Source organism: Bufo bufo, chromosome 3, assembly GCF_905171765.1.
Source record: "Bufo bufo chromosome 3, aBufBuf1.1, whole genome shotgun sequence".
NCBI lineage: Eukaryota > Metazoa > Chordata > Amphibia > Anura > Bufonidae > Bufo > Bufo bufo.
In genome coordinates, this window is record NC_053391.1 from 141,100,160 (window position 1) to 141,120,214 (window position 20,055).

The following is a 20,055-nucleotide window of genomic DNA, read 5'->3' on the forward strand; positions in this document are numbered from 1 at the left end:
TTTTTTGCGGGATGAGGTGATGGTTAGATTGGTACTATTTTGGTGGGCAAACGCCTTTTTGATCGCTTGCTTTTTGTGATGTGAGGTGACAAAAAAAATGGTTTATTTAGCACCGTTTTTATTTTTTACGGTGTTCATCTGAGGGGTTAGGTCATGTGATATGTTTATAGAGCCGGTCGATACGGACGCGGCGATACCTAATATGTATACTTTTTTTTTTCCCCTATTTTTTACCAATTTTTTTTTTACTTTATTTGGGGAAAATGACATTTTTGTTTATTTTTACTTGAAACTTTTAATTTTTGGGGGAAAAAACTTTATTTTTTCAGCGGGCATCCTGTTCCGATTAACCCCCGCAGCGCCGCAATCGCGGTTTAAACCCATGACGTACCGGTACGTCATGGGTCCTTAAGGACTCGGGAAACATGCCGTACCGGAATGTCATGCGTACCTAAGGGGTTAAGGAAGGATCACCAAGGATCTGAAGAAACTGATGGACTTTATCAAATGAACTGACGGGAAAAATTCAGAAATGAATCACATCATGGCCAGAACAATGTTTTGGGAACTGGTTCAGTGACTACAGTGTTTTTTGGCATTTGGCTTTAACAGGCTGTTATATAGTTCTCCATTTTAGGAAAATTGTTTCTAAAAATGTTTAATATATCTATGCCCACACTATGTATATGTGGTGTGCCCCTGTCAAAGACAAAGATTATTCCATCCTGAAGTTAAAAAAAAAAAAAAAAAACCTTGTTCATGGTTGCGGGGTAAATAGGACAAGGTGAAGGCAAACCTGAAAGGGAGTTGAGGGGACCTGGTGAAGCAATAAGGAAAGTCCAGCTCTTCGCTGTTTAGGGGGTTGGGAGAGTACCTCACTTTGCCTGTTCACCTATGGTCTATTTCCCGCAAAAGGAGGGATTTGTGAGAGAGATGTTTTATTTCTCTATATATAATGTGAACATTCTGTAGTACATATTTTCGTCCACTAGATGGCCGCAAACCAGCTGTGTGAGCCTCGTGTGCATTTGTTTGTCTTAAGGTCACTGGGGGAGGGGGAGTTAGGTTGCCATTTTTGAATAGGCCAATGAAACTCAAGAGTTGAAGTTGTTGAAACCACTCCTATCAAGCTAAGGAGCCAATAGTCTTTTCTTAAGGAACACCCCTTTTCTGATGTCATGTCTGTTATTTAAGTAAATGTAACATGAATAAAGCTCTTTCTTGTTCTGGCCCAGGGGGATGAGAAGATGCTTTCATGAAACCAACTTGTGTGTCTGGTCTCATTATGAAAGTAGTATGGTGTACTTATACTTCTAATTGATTTGGCACCACACAAAGAAGATGAGAATCACATGAATCGCGATGAAAGGATGAGTGAATCGACAGTCGATTTGCATAAAACTTCATTCCATATTGGCTCCGATGAGCCAAAGTTATTGCTTCGCGAAGTCTCGCGAGACTAATTAATTTGTACTGTAAAAAAACATTTCCCAAACTCTGTTATGTTGGTGGGGTGCCTCACGCTTCAGGTCGATTAACAATATCTCTATTGGATTAAAAGGGGTTCTGCAAGAATAGGAAGGGGGTATAGCAACGTTTTTTTGTCAGACCGATTCCAGGAACAGGCTGCTGACAGTGTGAAACAAGCTGTAGTCACTTACCACTGCGTAACAGAACTCTCCACAGACCCAGTGAATAACCATCACAATTTGTCCCTCAGATCCTTGCGCTTCCAACACATCAACATGAACTGACTGTTCACTTGTAGCCAAATATAGGTGACATTGTCAGGGCTATTTGGCGTTTGTTAGATCACAGCAGATCACCGTCACATAAGGCCTATAAATAGAATGCTCTAGACGAGTATTAGCCACCATATTATACATTCATGTAGGAGTGTAATTCACCATCCCTCCAGGGAGGAGATCTATTTACAGCTTCACCATGTGAAATCTAGGTTAGGCACAATGCAGCGGATGCACAGCAGTAAGCAGAGAGATTGATAACCCCCGCAGCATCGCTGCCTCAGTGCACTAGTGATCACTGGCAGCTCAGTCCTTACTGCACACGGTGATGGCAGATGCAGCTCAGCTAGGGTCCCCACCGACACACGTGACCACAGGAGCTCTTCACAGATCAGTATTCTTCATCAGTGTTTGTAAGCCAAAACCAGGAGTGGATCCTACAGAGAAAGATTTGTACTGTACGTCAGGGGCGGACTGGCCATACACCATACAGGGCAATGTCCCGGTGGGCGATCACCGCACCGCCGCTGGCCGGGTACATAACGTTCTGATGCTCTAAGCATTAATTAATACTAGGAGCATCATATACTTATGCACTTATCCATCAGCCATAGGTGCCCTTTTGTGTTGCACTGTGGCATTTCTTCTGCTGTGGCAGTATTTTGTGCTGCACTGTGGTATTTGTTCTGCTGTGGCAGTATTTTTTTGTGTTGCACTGTGGTATTTGTTCTGCTGTGGCAGTATTTTTTGTGCTGCACTGTGGTATTGGTTCTGCTGTGGCAGTATTTTGTGCTGCACTGTGGTATTGGTTCTGCTGTGGCAGTATTTTGTGCTGCACTGTGGTATTGGTTCTGCTGTGGCAGTATTTTGTGTTGCACTGTGGTATTTGTTCTGCTGTGGCAGTATTTTGTGCTGCACTGTGGTATTGGTTCTGCTGGGGCAGTATTTTGTGTTGCACTGTGGTATTTGTTCTGCTGTGGCAGTATTTTGTGTTGCACTGTGGTATTTGTTCTGCTGTGGCAGTATTTTGTGTTGCACTGTGGTATTTGTTCTGCTGTGGCAGTATTTTGTGCTGCACTGTCGTATTTGCTTCTGCTGGGCAGTATTTTGTGTTGCACTGTGGTATTTGTTCTGCTGTGGCAGTATTTTGTGCTGCACTGTGGTATTTGCTTCTGCTGTGGCAGTATTTTGTGTTGCACTGTGGTATTTGTTCTGCTGTGGCAGTATTTTGTGTTGCACTGTGGTATTTGTTCTGCTGTGGCAGTATTTTGTGTTGCACTGTGGTATTTGTTCTGCTGTGGCAGTATTTTGTGTTGCACTGTGGTATTTGTTCTGCTGTGGCAGTATTTTGTGCTGCACTGTGGTATTTGTTCTGCTGTGGCAGTATTTTGTGCTGCACTGTGGTATTTGTTCTGCTGTGGCAGTATTTTGTGCTGCACTGTGGTATTTGTTCTGCTGTAGCAGTATTTTGTGCTGCACTGTGGTATTTGTTCTGCTGTAGCAGTATTTTGTGCTGCACTGTGGTATTTGTTCTGCTGTGGCAGTATTTTTTTGTGTTGCACTGTGGTATTTGTTCTGCTGTGGCAGTATTTTTTTGTGCTGCACTGTGGTATTGGTTCTGCTGTGGCAGTATTTTGTGCTGCACTGTGGTATTGGTTCTGCTGTGGCAGTATTTTGTGCTGCACTGTGGTATTGGTTCTGCTGTGGCAGTATTTTGTGTTGCACTGTGGTATTTGTTCTGCTGTGGCAGTATTTTGTGCTGCACTGTGGTATTGGTTCTGCTGGGGCAGTATTTTGTGTTGCACTGTGGTATTTGTTCTGCTGTGGCAGTATTTTGTGTTGCACTGTGGTATTTGTTCTGCTGTGGCAGTATTTTGTGTTGCACTGTGGTATTTGTTCTGCTGTGGCAGTATTTTGTGCTGCACTGTCGTATTTGCTTCTGCTGGGCAGTATTTTGTGTTGCACTGTGGTATTTGTTCTGCTGTGGCAGTATTTTGTGCTGCACTGTGGTATTTGCTTCTGCTGTGGCAGTATTTTGTGTTGCACTGTGGTATTTGTTCTGCTGTGGCAGTATTTTGTGTTGCACTGTGGTATTTGTTCTGCTGTGGCAGTATTTTGTGTTGCACTGTGGTATTTGTTCTGCTGTGGCAGTATTTTGTGTTGCACTGTGGTATTTGTTCTGCTGTGGCAGTATTTTGTGCTGCACTGTGGTATTTGTTCTGCTGTGGCAGTATTTTGTGCTGCACTGTGGTATTTGTTCTGCTGTGGCAGTATTTTGTGTTGCACTGTGGTATTTGTTCTGCTGTAGCAGTATTTTGTGCTGCACTGTGGTATTTGTTCTGCTGTGGCAGTATTTTGTGCTGCACTGTGGTATTTGTTCTGCTGTGGCAGTATTTTGTGCTGCACTGTGGTATTTGTTCTGCTGGGCGGCATTTTGAGTATACAGTATTTTAGTCCCCATCTACTTCTGTTGCCTCTGCCTACTTATGTTACCCCGTTGTCTGCAAATTTGGACCCCCCTACAACAAGGGCCCACTTTTTCTTATTTTTTTCAGTTTTGGCTTTTAGATACTCTGTGTGAAAAATATCCTGGGGGTCCTTCTGTGTTGGTGTTACCACCTTCAGGTGAATGAAGGGAGACTATTCTACTAAATGCTGACTAGAGATGAGCGAATTTAATATTTTGAAATTCGTTCACGGTTGGTTTGGTGGTAAAAGCAGAATTGCGTTATGGATTCTGTTACCACGGACCATGACGCAATTCTATGACGGAATGCATAACAGAATGCCTTGAGAGGCTTTCCGTTATTCGTTCCGTCATAATAGAAGTCTATGGGCTGCAAAACGGATCTGTCCCGTTTCCGTTATGCTGGAGTCCTCCCCTGCATAACGGAAACGGGACGGACCCGTTATGCAGGTCAGACTTCTATTATGAAGGAATGAATAACGGAAAGCCGCTAAAGGCATTCCATCACAGAATTGCGTTATGGTCCGTGGTAACGGAATCCATAACGCAATTCTGCTTTTACCACCAAACGAAGCGTGAACGGATTTCATCACATGAAATTCGCTCATTCTAATGCTGACCATCAGCTCCATGGCTTACAAGTACACATCCCACATGGTGGACAAACTGTAGTAAAATACACTATTACTGGGAAATTATTTTCACGTTACCGTCACATAGTGATAATCAGAAAGCAATAATTAGAAAGAATAATAGTGATCATCAGGAAAACTAAAAAGATCGACTGATGGGACAACTTCTATCAGAAGAATGGCCATTTACTCCACTTACATACGGAAGGTTGGACTTAAAGGGGTATTTCGGTTGTGTAAAGTTATCCCCAATCCACAGGACAACTATTAGATCGGTGGGGTCCTACTGCCGGAGCACCCGCCGATGATGAGAACAGGGACCCAGCACCCCATGGAGCCGTAAGGTAAGGGACAGCTGGTCGGCCATGCATGCAGCCGTTCTATTACTTTCTATAGGATTTCTGAAAATACTGTAGCCAAGCGCTAAGGAATAACTTTACATAACTGGAATACCCCTTTAAGGTCATTTTACACTGGCCATCACCAAGGATCATAGAAACGCTCATTCCTGATAACTATCCTGTGTAAAGGTGCTGCCAATCACCTGACGAGTGAAGAACCATTTTTTTAATCAGGTGACCATGGGGCTGAGCGCGATACCAAGTACAGCCGCTACACAATCTACGTAGCTGTGCTTGGTAAGATGAGAGAAGGCCATGTCACTCACAGGAGCACTGCTGTCTTCTCGAACAGACGATCATCAGGGGTCCCGGGTGTCGGACCCCCACCAATCAGATACTGATGACCTATCCTGAGGATAGCACAAAAACAAGGTTGACGGCAGCATAACCTCCATGATTTCTTTATTCAAAGTGGGTCCATCAAAAAGTACAAAGATAGTGCAACGTTTTATCAAACTGGTGTAAACTAGAACTGGCTTAGTTGCCCATAGCAACCAATCAGATTCCAACTTTCATTTCTCACAGCTCCTTTGGAAAATGAAAGCTGGAATCTGATTGGTTGCTATGGGAAACTAAGCCAGTTCTACTTTACACCAGTTTGATAAATCTCCCCCATAGTCTTTCTCAAGCAAGGATCTGCGGCTGTTGACTAGCGTGTGTATTCCCAGAGGAGGTCTGGAAGGATCAGCGGTGCTGCTCTCACGTGTAAAAATTTTTATCCAGAGGATACCGTAGGTCAGAGGTCCCCAACTACCGGGCCGCGGCCCATGACCAGGCCCTGAAAGATTGTTTTCTGGGTCGCGGCAATACAGAGGAGCGGAGACGCCCGTGATAGGTTAATGCTCTATGATGCACTGGCCGTTGCCAGGGTCGGCCCTAGAGACTGCAGCCCTGGTGGACTGACTCATACTCAGGGTACCAGGGAGAGCGGAGACTTAGGGCTCATGTTCCGGTAAAATTCAAAGCGGGAGGATGAGGCGGCTACGGGCAGCAGGTAAATAGTCAGACTGTAGTGAGGTGGACAGGGGGCACGCGGCAAGGGTGACACATAACAGGTTCCTGTCTCCTGTGCATCACCCAGTGTCGTAACGCGATCTGCCCTGCCAGTGTCGTGCCTCACATCTGTGACCCATCCATTACACGGGGGATGTGCGAGCAGCAGGCATGGTGATAGTGCCCACAGATGTGGAGGTCTGTCATCTGTGCACTTGCCCAGAGCAGACACAGTGCGGAAGAGACCGAGACTTGATGAATGTAGACTCTACAGTGTAGGCACCTGTAGGGGTCACCTATTATTAATCTGAGGTGCTATTACATTAGTACCCCCCATTAGGGCTGCAGTAAACTATTATTTTAGTAATCGAGTATTCTATTGATTATTTTTTACGATTAATCGAGTAATCTAATAAGAAAAAAATAATAGACTGTTTTCCTTTATAAAAACTCAGACCCCCTGTCATTAGTCCCCAACACCCTTTGTTCCCCACTGTGCGATCAGCCCAAGTGCACCTGTTCCCCCCAGTGCCATCAGCTCTCCCCCCTTGTGCCATCAGCTCTCCCCACCCAGTGCCATCAGCTCTCCCTCACCCCAGTGCCATCAGCTCTCCCTTACCCCAGTGCCATCAGCTCTCCCTCACCCCAGTGCCATCAGCTCTGCCCCCTTGTGCCATCAGCTCTACCTCACCCCAGTGCCATCAGCTCTGCCCCCTTGTGCCATCAGCTCTGCCCCCATTGTGGCATCAGCTCTGCTGCCATGCTCCTCCTGACACCCGGATTGCACAGTGTCATTGGTTACTATGACGCTGTGCACTCCAGGCGCCCGGCCTTAGTTGCGCCCCCACCCCCTCGGTTTCACCAACTTACCTTTCCAGCAGGGGCGCTGCCGACACTCCATCGTTCCGCGCTGCTCTGCGCCTGACGTCACACAGTGCGTCAGGTCACGGCATGCGTACGTCAGGAGGTCAGAGCAGCACGGGACCATGGACGTGCTGTGGAGTGTCCGGAGGCCGCCTGCTGGAAAGGTAAGTATTCCAAGCGCCACGGGAGACCACGGAGCGGGAGTAACAGCAAGCGCTTCACTCCCGCTCCGTGGTCACAAGACACAAACGAATCTTCGATGCAAAAAATTTGCATCGAGGATTTTTTTGTGTCGAATTACTCGATTTAATCGAGTAATCATTTCAGCCCTACCCCTCATGTACCTCACATTAAAAGTAAGTGGCCCCAAGCACCTCATCAAATAATAGGCCGACCAGCACCCCCCTAAGCCCCGCCCCAGAACCCCCCAAACCCACCCGGTCACTGGAAAAATTGTCTTCCATGAAACTGGTCCTTGGTGCAAAAAAGGTTGGGGACCACTGCCGTAGGTGATCAGTATAAAAATCCTGGAAAACCCTTTTAAATGTCAATCTGGAAAGTCAGGTTAAGGCCTCTTTCACACAACGTTTTTTTTTGCCGTTTGCGGGCCGTTTTTTGCGTTCCGTATACGGAACCATTCATTTCAATGGTTCCACAAAAAAAACTGAATGTATTCCGTATGCATTCCGTTTCTGTTGAAAGATAGAACATGTCATATTATTGCCCGCAAATCACGTTCAGTGGCTCTATTCAAGTCAATGGGTCCACAAAAATAACGGAACACATACGGAAATGCATCGGTATGTCTTCAGTATCCGTTTTTGCGGAACCATCTATTAAAAATGTTATGCCCAGCCCAATTTTTTCTATGTAATTAATTACTGTATATGCCATACGGAAAAATGGAACAGAAAACGGAAAAGAAACGGAAACAGAACGGATCCGTGAAAAACGGACCGCAAAACACTGAAAAAGCCATACGGTAGTGTGAAAGAGGCTTAAATCAGCTGCCCTGACATATCTCTTTTAGTAACTACGGCACTGGCATTCCCAGTTGGGTGTGTGTCCTGCACAGTCTGAACTGGCAGCACTGATTGGTAACACCCATCTGAACCTTCACTGCAAACTGCTAGCAATTCATTCATAACTTCTAGAAGGAAAAATAAAGGAATGGCACACCATAAAAATAGACACCCCAGAATTGTTACTACATGGGGAATCCAAGTAGTTACCAGAACAGACGTGTCAGGAGAAGTGACGGGTGCTCTTTAAAGGGGTTGTCCAGGAATATATCACTTCTAACAGTTGCCAGCAGCCTGTCTCCCGTACTGAAAGGATCATACTTCCCTGCTGCCCATCGCTCTGGTCCTTCAGGTGGCTGCCACATCTCCACCCTGGACTAAAAGATGAAGACACAGAAGCCACCACAGTGATGGGGAGCAGATCCTTTCAGTACGGGAGGCCGGCTGCTGACAACTGTTAGGAATAGGATTAGTTATGACATGCGGCTCTGACTGGCAGTGGAAGGGGACCTCGGAAAGTGTCTGGAAATGTTATGAGGGCTATAACCAGTGCAGCCACCATTCAGCACTCATCCTCTAACACAGCCAGCTTCACTGTGGAAGGATGGGGGGTCTCTGATGAGGGATACTAAATAAGGGTCTTCTATATGATGATCATACAGTGCCCCTTACAGTAATATGGTTTGATATACGCTCCCTCCCTCCATACATTGCCCCTCACAGTATATGGTTTGGTATACGCTCCCTCCATACAGTGCCCCTCACAGTATATGGTTTGGTATACGCTCCCTCCATACATTGCCCCTCACAGTATAGGGTTTGGTATACGCTCCCTCCATACATTGCCCCTCACAGTATAGGGTTTGGTATACGCTCCCTCCATACAGTGGCCCTCACAGTATACGGTTTGGTATACGCTCCCTCTATACATTGCCCCTCACAGTATACGGTTTGGTATACGCTCCCTCCATACAGTGCCCCTCACAGTATACAGTTTGGTATACGCTCCCTCCATACAGTGCCCCTCACAGTATACGGTTTGGTATACGCTCCCTCCATACAGTGCCCCTCACAGTATACGGTTTGGTATACGCTCCCTCCATACAGTGGCCCTCACAGTATATGGTTTGGTATACGCTCCACAGTATCCATGGCCCCTCACAGTATATGGTTTGGTATACGCTCCATAGTATCCATGGCCCCTTACAGTATACGGTTTGGTATACGCTCCCTCCATACATTGCCCCTCACAGTATATGGTTTGGTATACGCTCCCTCCATACATTGCCCCTCACAGTATATGGTTTGGTATACGCTCCCTCCATACATTGCCCCTCACAGTATACGGTTTGGTATACGCTCCCTCCATACAGTGCCCCTCACAGTATACGGTTTGGTATACGCTCCATAGTATCCATGGCCCCTCACAGTATACGGTTTGGTATACGCTCCCTCCATACATTGCCCCTCACAGTATACGGTTTGGCATACGCTCCCTCCATACAGTGGCCCTCACAGTATAGGGTTTGGTATACGCTCCCTCCATACATTGCTCCTCACAGTATAGGGTTTGGTATACGCTCCCTCCATACAGTGGCCCTCACAGTATACGGTTTGGTATACGCTCCCTCCATACAGTGGCCCTCACAGTATACGGTTTGGTATACGCTCCCTCCATACAGTGCCCCTCACAGTATATGGTTTGGTATACGCTCCCTCCATACAGTGGCCCTCACAGTATACGGTTTGGTATACGCTCCCTCCATACAGTGGCCCTCACAGTATACGGTTTGGTATACGCTCCCTCCATACAGTGGCCCTCACAGTATACGGTTTGGTATACGCTCCATCCATACAGTGGCCCTCACAGTATACGGTTTGGTATACGCTCCCTCCATACATTGCCCCTCACAGTATACGGTTTGGTATACGCTCCCTCCATACATTGCCCCTCACAGTATACGGTTTGGTATACGCTCCCTCCATACATTGCCCCTCACAGTATAGGGTTTGGTATACGCTCCCTCCATACATTGCCCCTCACAGTATACGGTTTGGTATACGCTCCCTCCATACATTGCCCCTCACAGTATACGGTTTGGTATACGCTCCCTCTATACATTGCCCCTCACAGTATATGGTTTGGTATACGCTCCCTCCATACATTGCCCCTCACAGTATACGGTTTGGTATACGCTCCACAGTATCCATGGCCCCTCACAGTATACGGTTTGGTATACGCTCCCTCCATACATTGCCCCTCACAGTATACGGTTTGGTATACGCTCCATAGTATCCATGGCCCCTTACAGTATACGGTTTGGTATACGCTCCCTCCATACATTGCTCCTCACAGTATAGGGTTTGGTATACGCTCCCTCCATACAGTGGCCCTCACAGTATACGGTTTGGTATACGCTCCCTCCATACAGTGGCCCTCACAGTATACGGTTTGGTATACGCTCCACAGTATCCATGGCCCCAGGCTCCATCATGCCTGGGTTCAGCACTCAGAAAGGTCAAGCGTGCGGCGAGGTTAAACATATAATCCCTGCCAAACCACGGCTGCACCTCTCCTAGGCCCGGCAGGCTTCCTGCAGGTAGTCTGCACACACTGTGCATCCATGGCCTGAAGGTGAAAGTACAAAGCCCCCTGCAGAGCTGCGCGATACATGAGGGCAGCGGGGCCCTGCAGAAACCTGCCCGCCCGAATGGCTTCTGCCTCCTCCGCGAATCATGAAATAAACCCTGGAGAGACACACGGCACATGCACCGGCCGCAGCCCGACCCAGTGTAACTTCCTGGGCGCCCATCTGTCACCTTCAGGGGGGCAATGGGCTAATAAGGCAGGGCAATAGAATGGGCGACAATCCAGTGAAGGATAGTGGGGAGCGACAGCAGCGAGCCCCCTCCCCCTCATTCCGCCGTATTACATAGCGTCACCCGAAGTCTGCCCTGTGCGTTACCTGTGCCACCGAGCTGGAAGTCGAGGGTGTTTTGTCGCGCTGCTGCCATAGTGAGCTGGAGCCCTGTGCCATGCCTGGGGGAGGCCGCTGCTGCTGCACTGCCCTGTGTCACTGACAGACTGGAGAGTGCGCCCGCCCGGGCTCCAGACCTGAGGGGAGGAACCGCAGCTGCTGCTGCAACAGTGCGGGAGGGACACGGACTCCCCTCACAGAAGCCTGTCACAGGTCACATCCCTGGCCCCATGTGGACGGGAGGGACACGGACTCCCCTCACAGAAGCCTGTCACAGGTCACATCCCTGGCCCCATGTGGACGGGAGGGACACGGACTCCCCTCACAGGTCACATCCCTGGCCCTATGTGGACGGGAGGGACACGGACTCCCCTCACAGGTCACATCCCTGGCCCCATGTGGACGGGAGGGACACGGACTCCCCTCACAGGTCACATCCCTGGCCCTATGTGGACGGGAGGGACACGGACTCCCCTCACAGGTCACATCCCTGGCCCTATGTGGACGGGAGGGACACGGACTCCCCTCACAGGTCACATCCCTGGCCTATGTGGACGGGAGGGACACGGACACGGACTCCCCTCACAGGTCACATCCCTGGCCCTATGTGGACGGGAGGGACACGGTCTCCCCTCACAGGTCACATCCCTGGCCCCATGTGGACGGGAGGGACACGGACACGGACTCCCCTCACAGGTCACATCCCTGGCCCTATGTGGCCAGGGACAGCCCTGCAGGATGGGCAGAATCATCGCAATATAATCCAATAAAACAGGGCTCCCAAGGTAGAAGGGTGGCATATGCCATGTACATTGTGCCAGCTTTGTTGGTAGCCCCTGCCACAGGGATCTCTGGGGTCCATGTGATAGGAATCCCCTATACGCTGAGATTGCACCTCAACGAATCTCAGAATGCCCCATCGGCCCTTGTATTTTGGACCACAGGCATGTACAATACATGGCATAGGGGGCACCATACTGTTCTGCAGTCTGTAATGCACATATACACTCTACGGCAGGGTTTAAACTTGGATTTTTTGTTCTATAACTAGGGTTGCCATCTTGACTACCCAAATATACCCGCTGGATAAAAAAGGGGTTGTCGATTTGGGGACACGGTGCCACAAAGGCCTTTTATTAGCTATATCCCTGGGATCTATTGTAATGATAGGGTTAATACCACTACTCCTTGTGGTCTAGGACACTTGAGGCATTCATGCTAGCCAGTGATGGTCAGTTCGCAGTGTTCGCCAGCGAACACATGCGGGCTGCCATCTTTAGTAAGGTAGACTCACCCGTCCGGCGATGCACAGGTAAGCCCTTACCTGTGGCGGGAGCCGGTCTGAAATCAAATGCGGTCACCGGGAGCAGGCAGTTCCAGGAACAGTCGCCGGGGCCTTCATCGGGCTGTTCTCGGAACTGCCTGCTCCCGGTGACCGCATTTGATTTCAGACCAGCTCCCGCCACAGGTAAGGGCTTACCTGTGCCTCGCCGGACGGGTGAGTCTACCTTACTAAAGATGGCAGCCCGCATGTGTTCGCTGGCGAACACTGCAAACTGACCATCACTGATGCTAGCTTCACTGGTGATCTAGTTACTGAAAGAGCCAATTTCCATATACTTGGTGGTCCAGGGTATTGAAGTGGTCAACACCAAAATGGCTAAATGCCTGCATCTCTGAAGGGTTAGGTTTTCCAAGGCTTAGGGCTCGTTCACACGACCGTATGTCTTTTTCAGTGTTTTGCGGGCCGTTTTTCTTCCAGATCTGTTTTTTGTTTTTTTCAGTAGTGTTTCCGGTTCCGTTCCATTTTTCCGTATGGCATATAGAATATACAGTAATTACATTAAAACAATTGGGCTGGGCATAATGTTCCATATGTGTTCCGTTTTTTTGGCGGACCCATTGACTTGAATGGAGCCACGGAACGTGATTTGCGGGCAATAATAGGACATGTTCTATCTTTCAACGAAATGGAAATACGGGAAACAAAATGCATACGGACTACATTCTGTTTTTTTTTTGCGGAACTATTGAAATGAATGGTACCGTATACGGAACGCAAAAAAAAAGGCCCGTATACGGAACGCTAAAAATGTTTGTGTGAACGATCCCTTAAATACTGATGACCTATCCTCTGGATAGGCCATCAGTATCTGATCGGTGGAGGTCTGACACCTGGGACTTCCGCCGAGAAGGCAGTGGTGCTCAGTGCTGCAGCCTTCTCTCAGCTTTCCCTAGGACAGCGACGACATGTTCATCAGTCACGTGGCCTAGAAGTGAATGACGCTGAGCGCGATACCAAGCACGGAGAGGGCCGCGGTGCTCACCGGAGCGCCAGTGCCTTGTCAAACAGCTGATCAGCGGGGGTCCTGAGTGTCGTGGTCGAGGTACAGTGGAGAATGGTGAAGCAGGGAGCCTATGCGTCCCTTTCTGGACATACAGTGCATTTGGAAAGTCTTCAGACCCTTTCACGTTTTACATAATTTGTTATGTTGTGTCCTTGTACTAAAATAAAAATTAACATTTTTCTCCATCATTCTGCACTCAATACCTCATAATGAGAAAGTGAAAACAGAATGTTGGAAATCTTTGCTAATTTATTCAAAAGGAAAAACTAAAATCTTGCATTGACATAAGTATTCAGATCCTTTACTTAGGACTTATTTGAAGTTCCTTTGGCAGCGATAACATCCTCCGATCTTCTTGGGTATGAGGCCACAAGGTTTGCACACCTGGATTTGGGGATTTTCTGGCATTCTTCTCTGCAGATCCTCTCGGGCTGTCAGGTTGGATGAGGACCGCCGGTGGACAGCCATTATCCGATCTCTGCAGGGATGTTCAATTGGGTTTACAGCAGGTCTCTGGTTGGATCACTCAAGGACAGTCACAGGGTTGTCCCTAAGCCTCTTGTGTGTTTTCCTGGATGTGTTCCAAGGGTCACTGTCTCCCTGTCCCAGCCGCTAAAAAAACACCCCCACAGCATGATGCTGCCACCACAAATCTGTGACGATCCCTACTCTCGGATCACGTCACGTGGGTGAATTATACTAGTGAGCTCATCAATTTAACCACCATCATCAATTTATGCTAACTTACTCCCCTAGATTCTAACACCCCAATATTTTCTATCGCAATTGCTGCCACCACCTATACTATGAGGCAATAGGGGCCTATACTCACATATTCTCTGAACCCAAATTAAGCACTGTAACACCCGTTATCTATATGGGACCCAAAATCCCCCGAAAAACTATTGGTAATGTTATTCCCTTTGAAAAAGCAAGACAATAAGGAAGGGACTAATACACAATAGTGCAGTGCAATACAAAAAGAAAGTGTCAGATAAAAGATAAAAACCAAAATATACATACAATAATAATGCAGTAAACAGATAAAATAAAAGGGATAAAATACAGAATATTGGCTTACTGAGATGCGGGGACAGCTGAGGATACGGGCAGTCACTCCAAACAATGTGGGATCTTTTCGGTCTGGCCTTCTGGGATGTCTGATATTATTTAGGTTTTCCCAAACGGCTGACCGATGTGGCAATATGAATCACGGCGATTTCTCGCCATATGACAGGGACTGCGGGTACAGGTAAGTTCCCATAATCTGAGTGGCCTCGTCCCGGTCATACAGACACCAAATATGATCGAGTTATGACTTCCAGAAAGCCAGATCCTGAATACCTCGAAATGCCTCCTGTCCAGTATTGTGTGTCTAGACTCTCCGCGAAGCCCATGTCAGGCTAAACACAATTACCAGGGTTCTGAGGATGTGGGTGTTATGAGGGTGGAGTTATGGCTTCTGATATTTCATCCACCTACTGAATGGCTTAGACCACCTGCTGGGTTAACAGCCGACATGTCTGGGGTCCCCAGTATGTTTAGGCCTCTTGCACGCGACCGTATGCCCTCCGAGATATACGGTCCGTGAGCAGGCCATATGTCCCGGAGCAGCATTGATCGGGAGCACACAGCATCATAGATTACAATGATGCTATTGACGTCGGGCCGCCCGCGGGACTATTGTCCTGCACTCATAAGATCATATGAGTGCGGGACAATAGTCCCGCGGGCGGCCCGACGTAACCATTGTAATCTATGATGCTGTAAGCTCCCGTGCGCACGATCAATGCTGCTCCAGGACATATGGCCCGCTCACGGACCGTATATCTCTGAGGGCATACGGTCGTGTGCAAGAGGCCTTAGTGTCCTCTTCCAGGTCTTCATTATTATGTCCATATGGCTTGTAAGTAGTGATGTCGCGAACATAAAATTTTCAGTTCGCGAACAGCGAACGAGAACTTCCGCAAATGTTGGCGAACCGGGCGAACCGCCATAGACTTCAATAGACAGGCGAATTTTAAAACCCACAGGGACTCTTTCTGGCCACAATAGTGATGAGAAAGTTGTTTCAAGGGGTCTAACACCTGGACTGTGGCATGCCGGAGGGGGATCTATGGCAAAACTCCCATGGAAAATTACGTAGTGGACGCAGAGTCGGGTTTTAATCCATAAAGGGCATAAATCAACTAACATTCCTAAATTGTTTGGAATAACGTGCTTTAAAACATCCAGTGTGTGTATACGATCAGGTATGATGTTGTATCGATCAGGTAGTGTAAGGGTTACGCCCGCATCACAGACATTGACAGACCAAACTCCCCTTTTAATGCACCGCAAACAGTTCATTTGCACAACCGCAAACTCCCCATTTGCACAAGGTTGGATACCAAGCTAGCCACGTCTTGGTGATGTCATTGAAGGTTTCTTCCTCCACCCAGCCACGTACAACACCAAGGGTCCCCGAAAGGTCAATTGAATTGATTTTTCGAACGGGGAGATGGTTAAAAAAACGCTGGCTCCCTCCCCTTTGTTTTTATCCACGGTGACTGCGTCTGCGCCGTGCAATTTACTGTCACACCCGATATGAGTGGTATTTTCTGTAGTACTATTCTCATCAGTTTAATCCCTCTAACGTCCCCAATCTGGGTGCCATTTATTGAATAGATTTTTCGAACGGGGAGATGGTATCAGTGGTTGGCACTGGCAGTGGGCACACTACAGTCAGTAGAAGCGGGCCTGACACACACTGGCAGCAGGCAAGCAACTGAAATTACACTAAAGTGTAAAAATTAAATGCCTTATTTATCGGCAAGCTACTGTGCCACCCGGTATGAGTGGTTGGCACTGGCAGTGGGCACACTACAGTCAGTGGAAGAGGGCCTGACACACACTGGCAGCAGGCAAGCAACTGAATTTAGACTACTGTCTAAAAATTAAATGCCTTATTTATCGGCAAGCTACTGTGCCACCCGGTATCAGTGGTTGGCACTGGCAGTGGGCACACTACAGTCAGTGGAAGCGGGCCTGACACACACTGGCAGCAGGCAAGCAACTGAATTTAGACTACTGTCTAAAAATTAAATGCCTTATTTATCGGCAAGCTACTGTGCCACCCGGTATCAGTGGTTGGCACTGGCAGTGGGCACACTACAGTCAGTGGAAGCGGGCCTGACACACACTGGCAGCAGGCAAGCAACTGAATTTAGACTACTGTCTAAAAATTAAATGCCTTATTTATCGGCAAGCTACTGTGCCACCCGGTATCAGTGGTTGGCACTGGCAGTGGGCACACTACAGTCAGTTGAAGTCGGCCTGACACACACTAGCAGCAGGCAAGCAGCTGAAATTACACTAAAGTGTAAAAATTAAATGCCTTTTTTATGCAAAGTCCTGTGCCAGCCGGTATGAGTGGTGGGCACTGGCAGTGGGCACACTACAGTCAGTGGAAGTCAGCCTGACACACACTGGCAGGCAACTAACCTTAGATTAAAGTGTAAAAATTAAGTGCCTATTTTTTAAGCAAAGTCCTGTGCCACTCGGTATGACAGGGGTGGGCACTGGCAGTGGGCACACTACAGTCAGTTGAAGTCGGCCTGACACACACTAGCAGCAGGCAAGCAGCTGAAATTACACTAAAGTGTAAAAATTAAATGCCTTTTTTATGCAAAGTCCTGTGCCAGCCGGTATGAGTGGTGGGCACTGGCAGTGGGCACACTACAGTCAGTGGAAGTCAGCCTGACACACACTGGCAGGCAACTAACCTTAGATTAAAGTGTAAAAATTAAGTGCCTATTTTTTAAGCAAAGTCCTGTGCCACTCGGGATGACAGGGGTGGGCACTGGCAGTGGGCACACTACAGTCAGTTGAAGTCGGCCTGACACACACTGGCAGGCAACTAACCTTAGATTAAAGTGTAAAAATGAAGTGCCTTTTTTTTTAAGCAAAGTCCTGTGCCACACGGGATGACAGGGGTGGGCACTGGCAGTGGGCACACTACAGTCAGTTGAAGTCGGCCTGACACACACTAGCAGCAGGCAAGCAGCTGAAATTACACTAAAGTGTAAAAATTAAATGCCTTTTTTATGCAAAGTCCTGTGCCAGCCGGTATGAGTGGTGGGCACTGGCAGTGGGCACACTACAGTCAGTGGAAGTCAGCCTGACACACACTGGCAGGCAACTAACCTTAGATTAAAGTGTAAAAATTAAGTGCCTTTTTTTTAAGCAAAGTCCTGTGCCACACGGGATGACAGGGGTGGGCACTGGCAGTGGGCACACTACAGTCAGTTGAAGTCGGCCTGACACACACTAGCAGCAGGCAAGCAGCTGAAATTACACTAAAGTGTAAAAATTAAATGCCTTTTTTATGCAAAGTCCTGTGCCAGCCGGTATGAGTGGTGGGCACTGGCAGTGGGCACACTACAGTCAGTGGAAGTCAGCCTGACACACACTGGCAGGCAACTAACCTTAGATTAAAGTGTAAAAATTAAGTGCCTTTTTTTAAGCAAAGTCCTGTGCCACACGGAATGACAGGGGTGAGCACTGGCAGTGGGCACACTACAGTCTGTGGGCCTGCAGCTCCTCACACACAGGCAGGCCAGGCAACTGCAATATGTATATAAAGGAAAAAAAAAAAGCAGACTAATGTTGCAGCCCTAAAAAGGGCTTTTTGGGGTGCTGTCAGGACGCTGTCCTTACAGCAGAGATCAGATGAGTCTTTCAGGACTGGAGTGGACACTGAATTCACTAGCCTAGCTATCGATTTCCCAATTAAATCAGCAGCAGTTACAGTCTCCCTCCTCTCACTAAGACTGCAGCTTCAGAATGAATCTAAAATGGATGCTGTGCAGGAGGTGGGAGGGTCTGGGAGGGAGGGTATGCTGCTGATTGGCTGGAATGTGTCTGCTGACTGTGAGGTACAGGGTCAAAGTTTGCTCAATGATGATGTATAGGGGGCGGACCGAACATCGCATGTGTTCGCCCGGCAGAGGCGAACGCGAACAAGCTATGTTCGCCGGGAACTGTTCGCCGTCGGATAGTTCGGGCCATCTCTACTTGTAAGTAGCAGGCCAATGATAAATGGCGTTTCCTCTGAGAATGTGGAATTTTTCACCACTTTGCAGACTGCTTGGCATCTAGAGGCACAATTTGCATAAGTTCTTTATAGATCAAAAGACACTGACATACAATCAGCTTTTGATAATACAAGTTCTGGAAAATCAATCTGTCTGTCTATCTACCTCAGATTTCGTTACAACCATGCTTTACTGTAGGGATGGTATTGGGCAGGTGATGAGCAGTAGTCTCCTCCATGATGCTTTGAGTTGAGAACAAAAAGTTCAATCTTGGTTTCATCAGACCAGAGAATCTTGTTTTTCACAGCCCAAGAGTAGAGTTAAGCGGACACCTGGATGTTCGGGTTCGGCCGAACGTGAAAAAAAAATTCGGGTTCGGGACCCGAACTTGACCCCGAACCCCATTAAAGTCAATAGGGACCCAAATTTTTGAGCACTAAAATGGCTGTAAAAATGTCATGGAAAGAGCTAGAGGGCTGCAACAGTCAGCAAAATGTGCTTAAGAGCATGGCAAATGCTCTGCAAACAAATGTGGATAAGGAAATAAATAAAAAAAATAAAAATTAGGAATGATGTAGGAGGAAGAGGTTGAGGAGGCGGTGAATGGGTGGATGTGGCCGTGTAGGCTCACGTGGCGGTCTAGGTGGAAGCGGCAGCGAAGGAGGAATAGGTAGCCAACACAGATGTGTGTTATTTTGCATTTTTACATAGGGTATCCCCCAAAATATTGGGACATATAGAAAAAAAAAAAAAAGGAATAAGTGCACTTGAGTACAAGGATGGATGGTTGAGGCTGTTAGAACTGTCTATTCTGCACAAGGTACAGACAAGTCCTGAGGGATCCAAGCCTGGTTCATTTTAATGAACGTGAGCTTGTCCACGTTGGCTGTGGACAGGCGGCTGCGTCTGTCTGTAATGACGCCTCCTGCCGTGCTAAATACACGTTCAGGGAGTACACTGGCTGCAGGGCAGGCCAGCACCTCCAAGGCATACAGGGCAAGCTCTGGCCATGTGGACAATTTGGAGACCCAGAAGTTGAATGGGGCAGAACCATCAGTCAGTATGTGTTGGCGTGTGCACAGGTACTGTTCCACCATGTTCAAATGCTGCCTCCTGCTAACACGCTCCATATCAGCAGTTGGGGCCGGTTGTTGCGGCGAGGTGACAAAACTTTTCCACATGTCGGCCATGCTAACCCTGCCTTCTGAGGTGCTGGCGCTGACACAGCTGCGTTGGCGACCTCTTCCTCCTACCCTGCCTTCGCCTTGTGCTTCCACTTTGTCCTTCGGCGTCAGTCGGGAATGCTCTCAGAAGCACGTCTACCAGTGTGCGCCTGTAGTCGCGCATCTTCCGATCACGCTCCAGTGAGGGAATTAAGGACGGCACATTGTCTTTGTAACAGGGATCCAGCAGGGTGGCCATCCAGTAGTCAGCACACGTTAAAATGTGGGCAACTCTGCTGTCGTTGCGCAGGCACTGCAGCATGTAGTCGCTCATGTGTGCCAGGCTGCCCAGAGGTAAGGAAAAGCT

The 20,055-nt window shown here is 48.0% G+C and overlaps 1 protein-coding gene across 1 annotated transcript in view; it reads right to left on the reverse strand.

Moving 5' to 3' along the window:
- The window catches only part of SMS (spermine synthase), a 216,777-nt gene extending 205,515 nt beyond the window's left edge, over nt 1-11,262 (reverse strand). Inside the window, exon 1 of the mRNA XM_040423657.1 lies at nt 11,091-11,262. Coding sequence (XP_040279591.1) covers nt 11,091-11,139 — 49 coding nt within the window. The 5' untranslated portion in view covers nt 11,140-11,262. The remainder of the gene's footprint in view (nt 1-11,090) is intronic.
- Nucleotides 11,263-20,055: the final 8,793 nt, after the last annotated feature.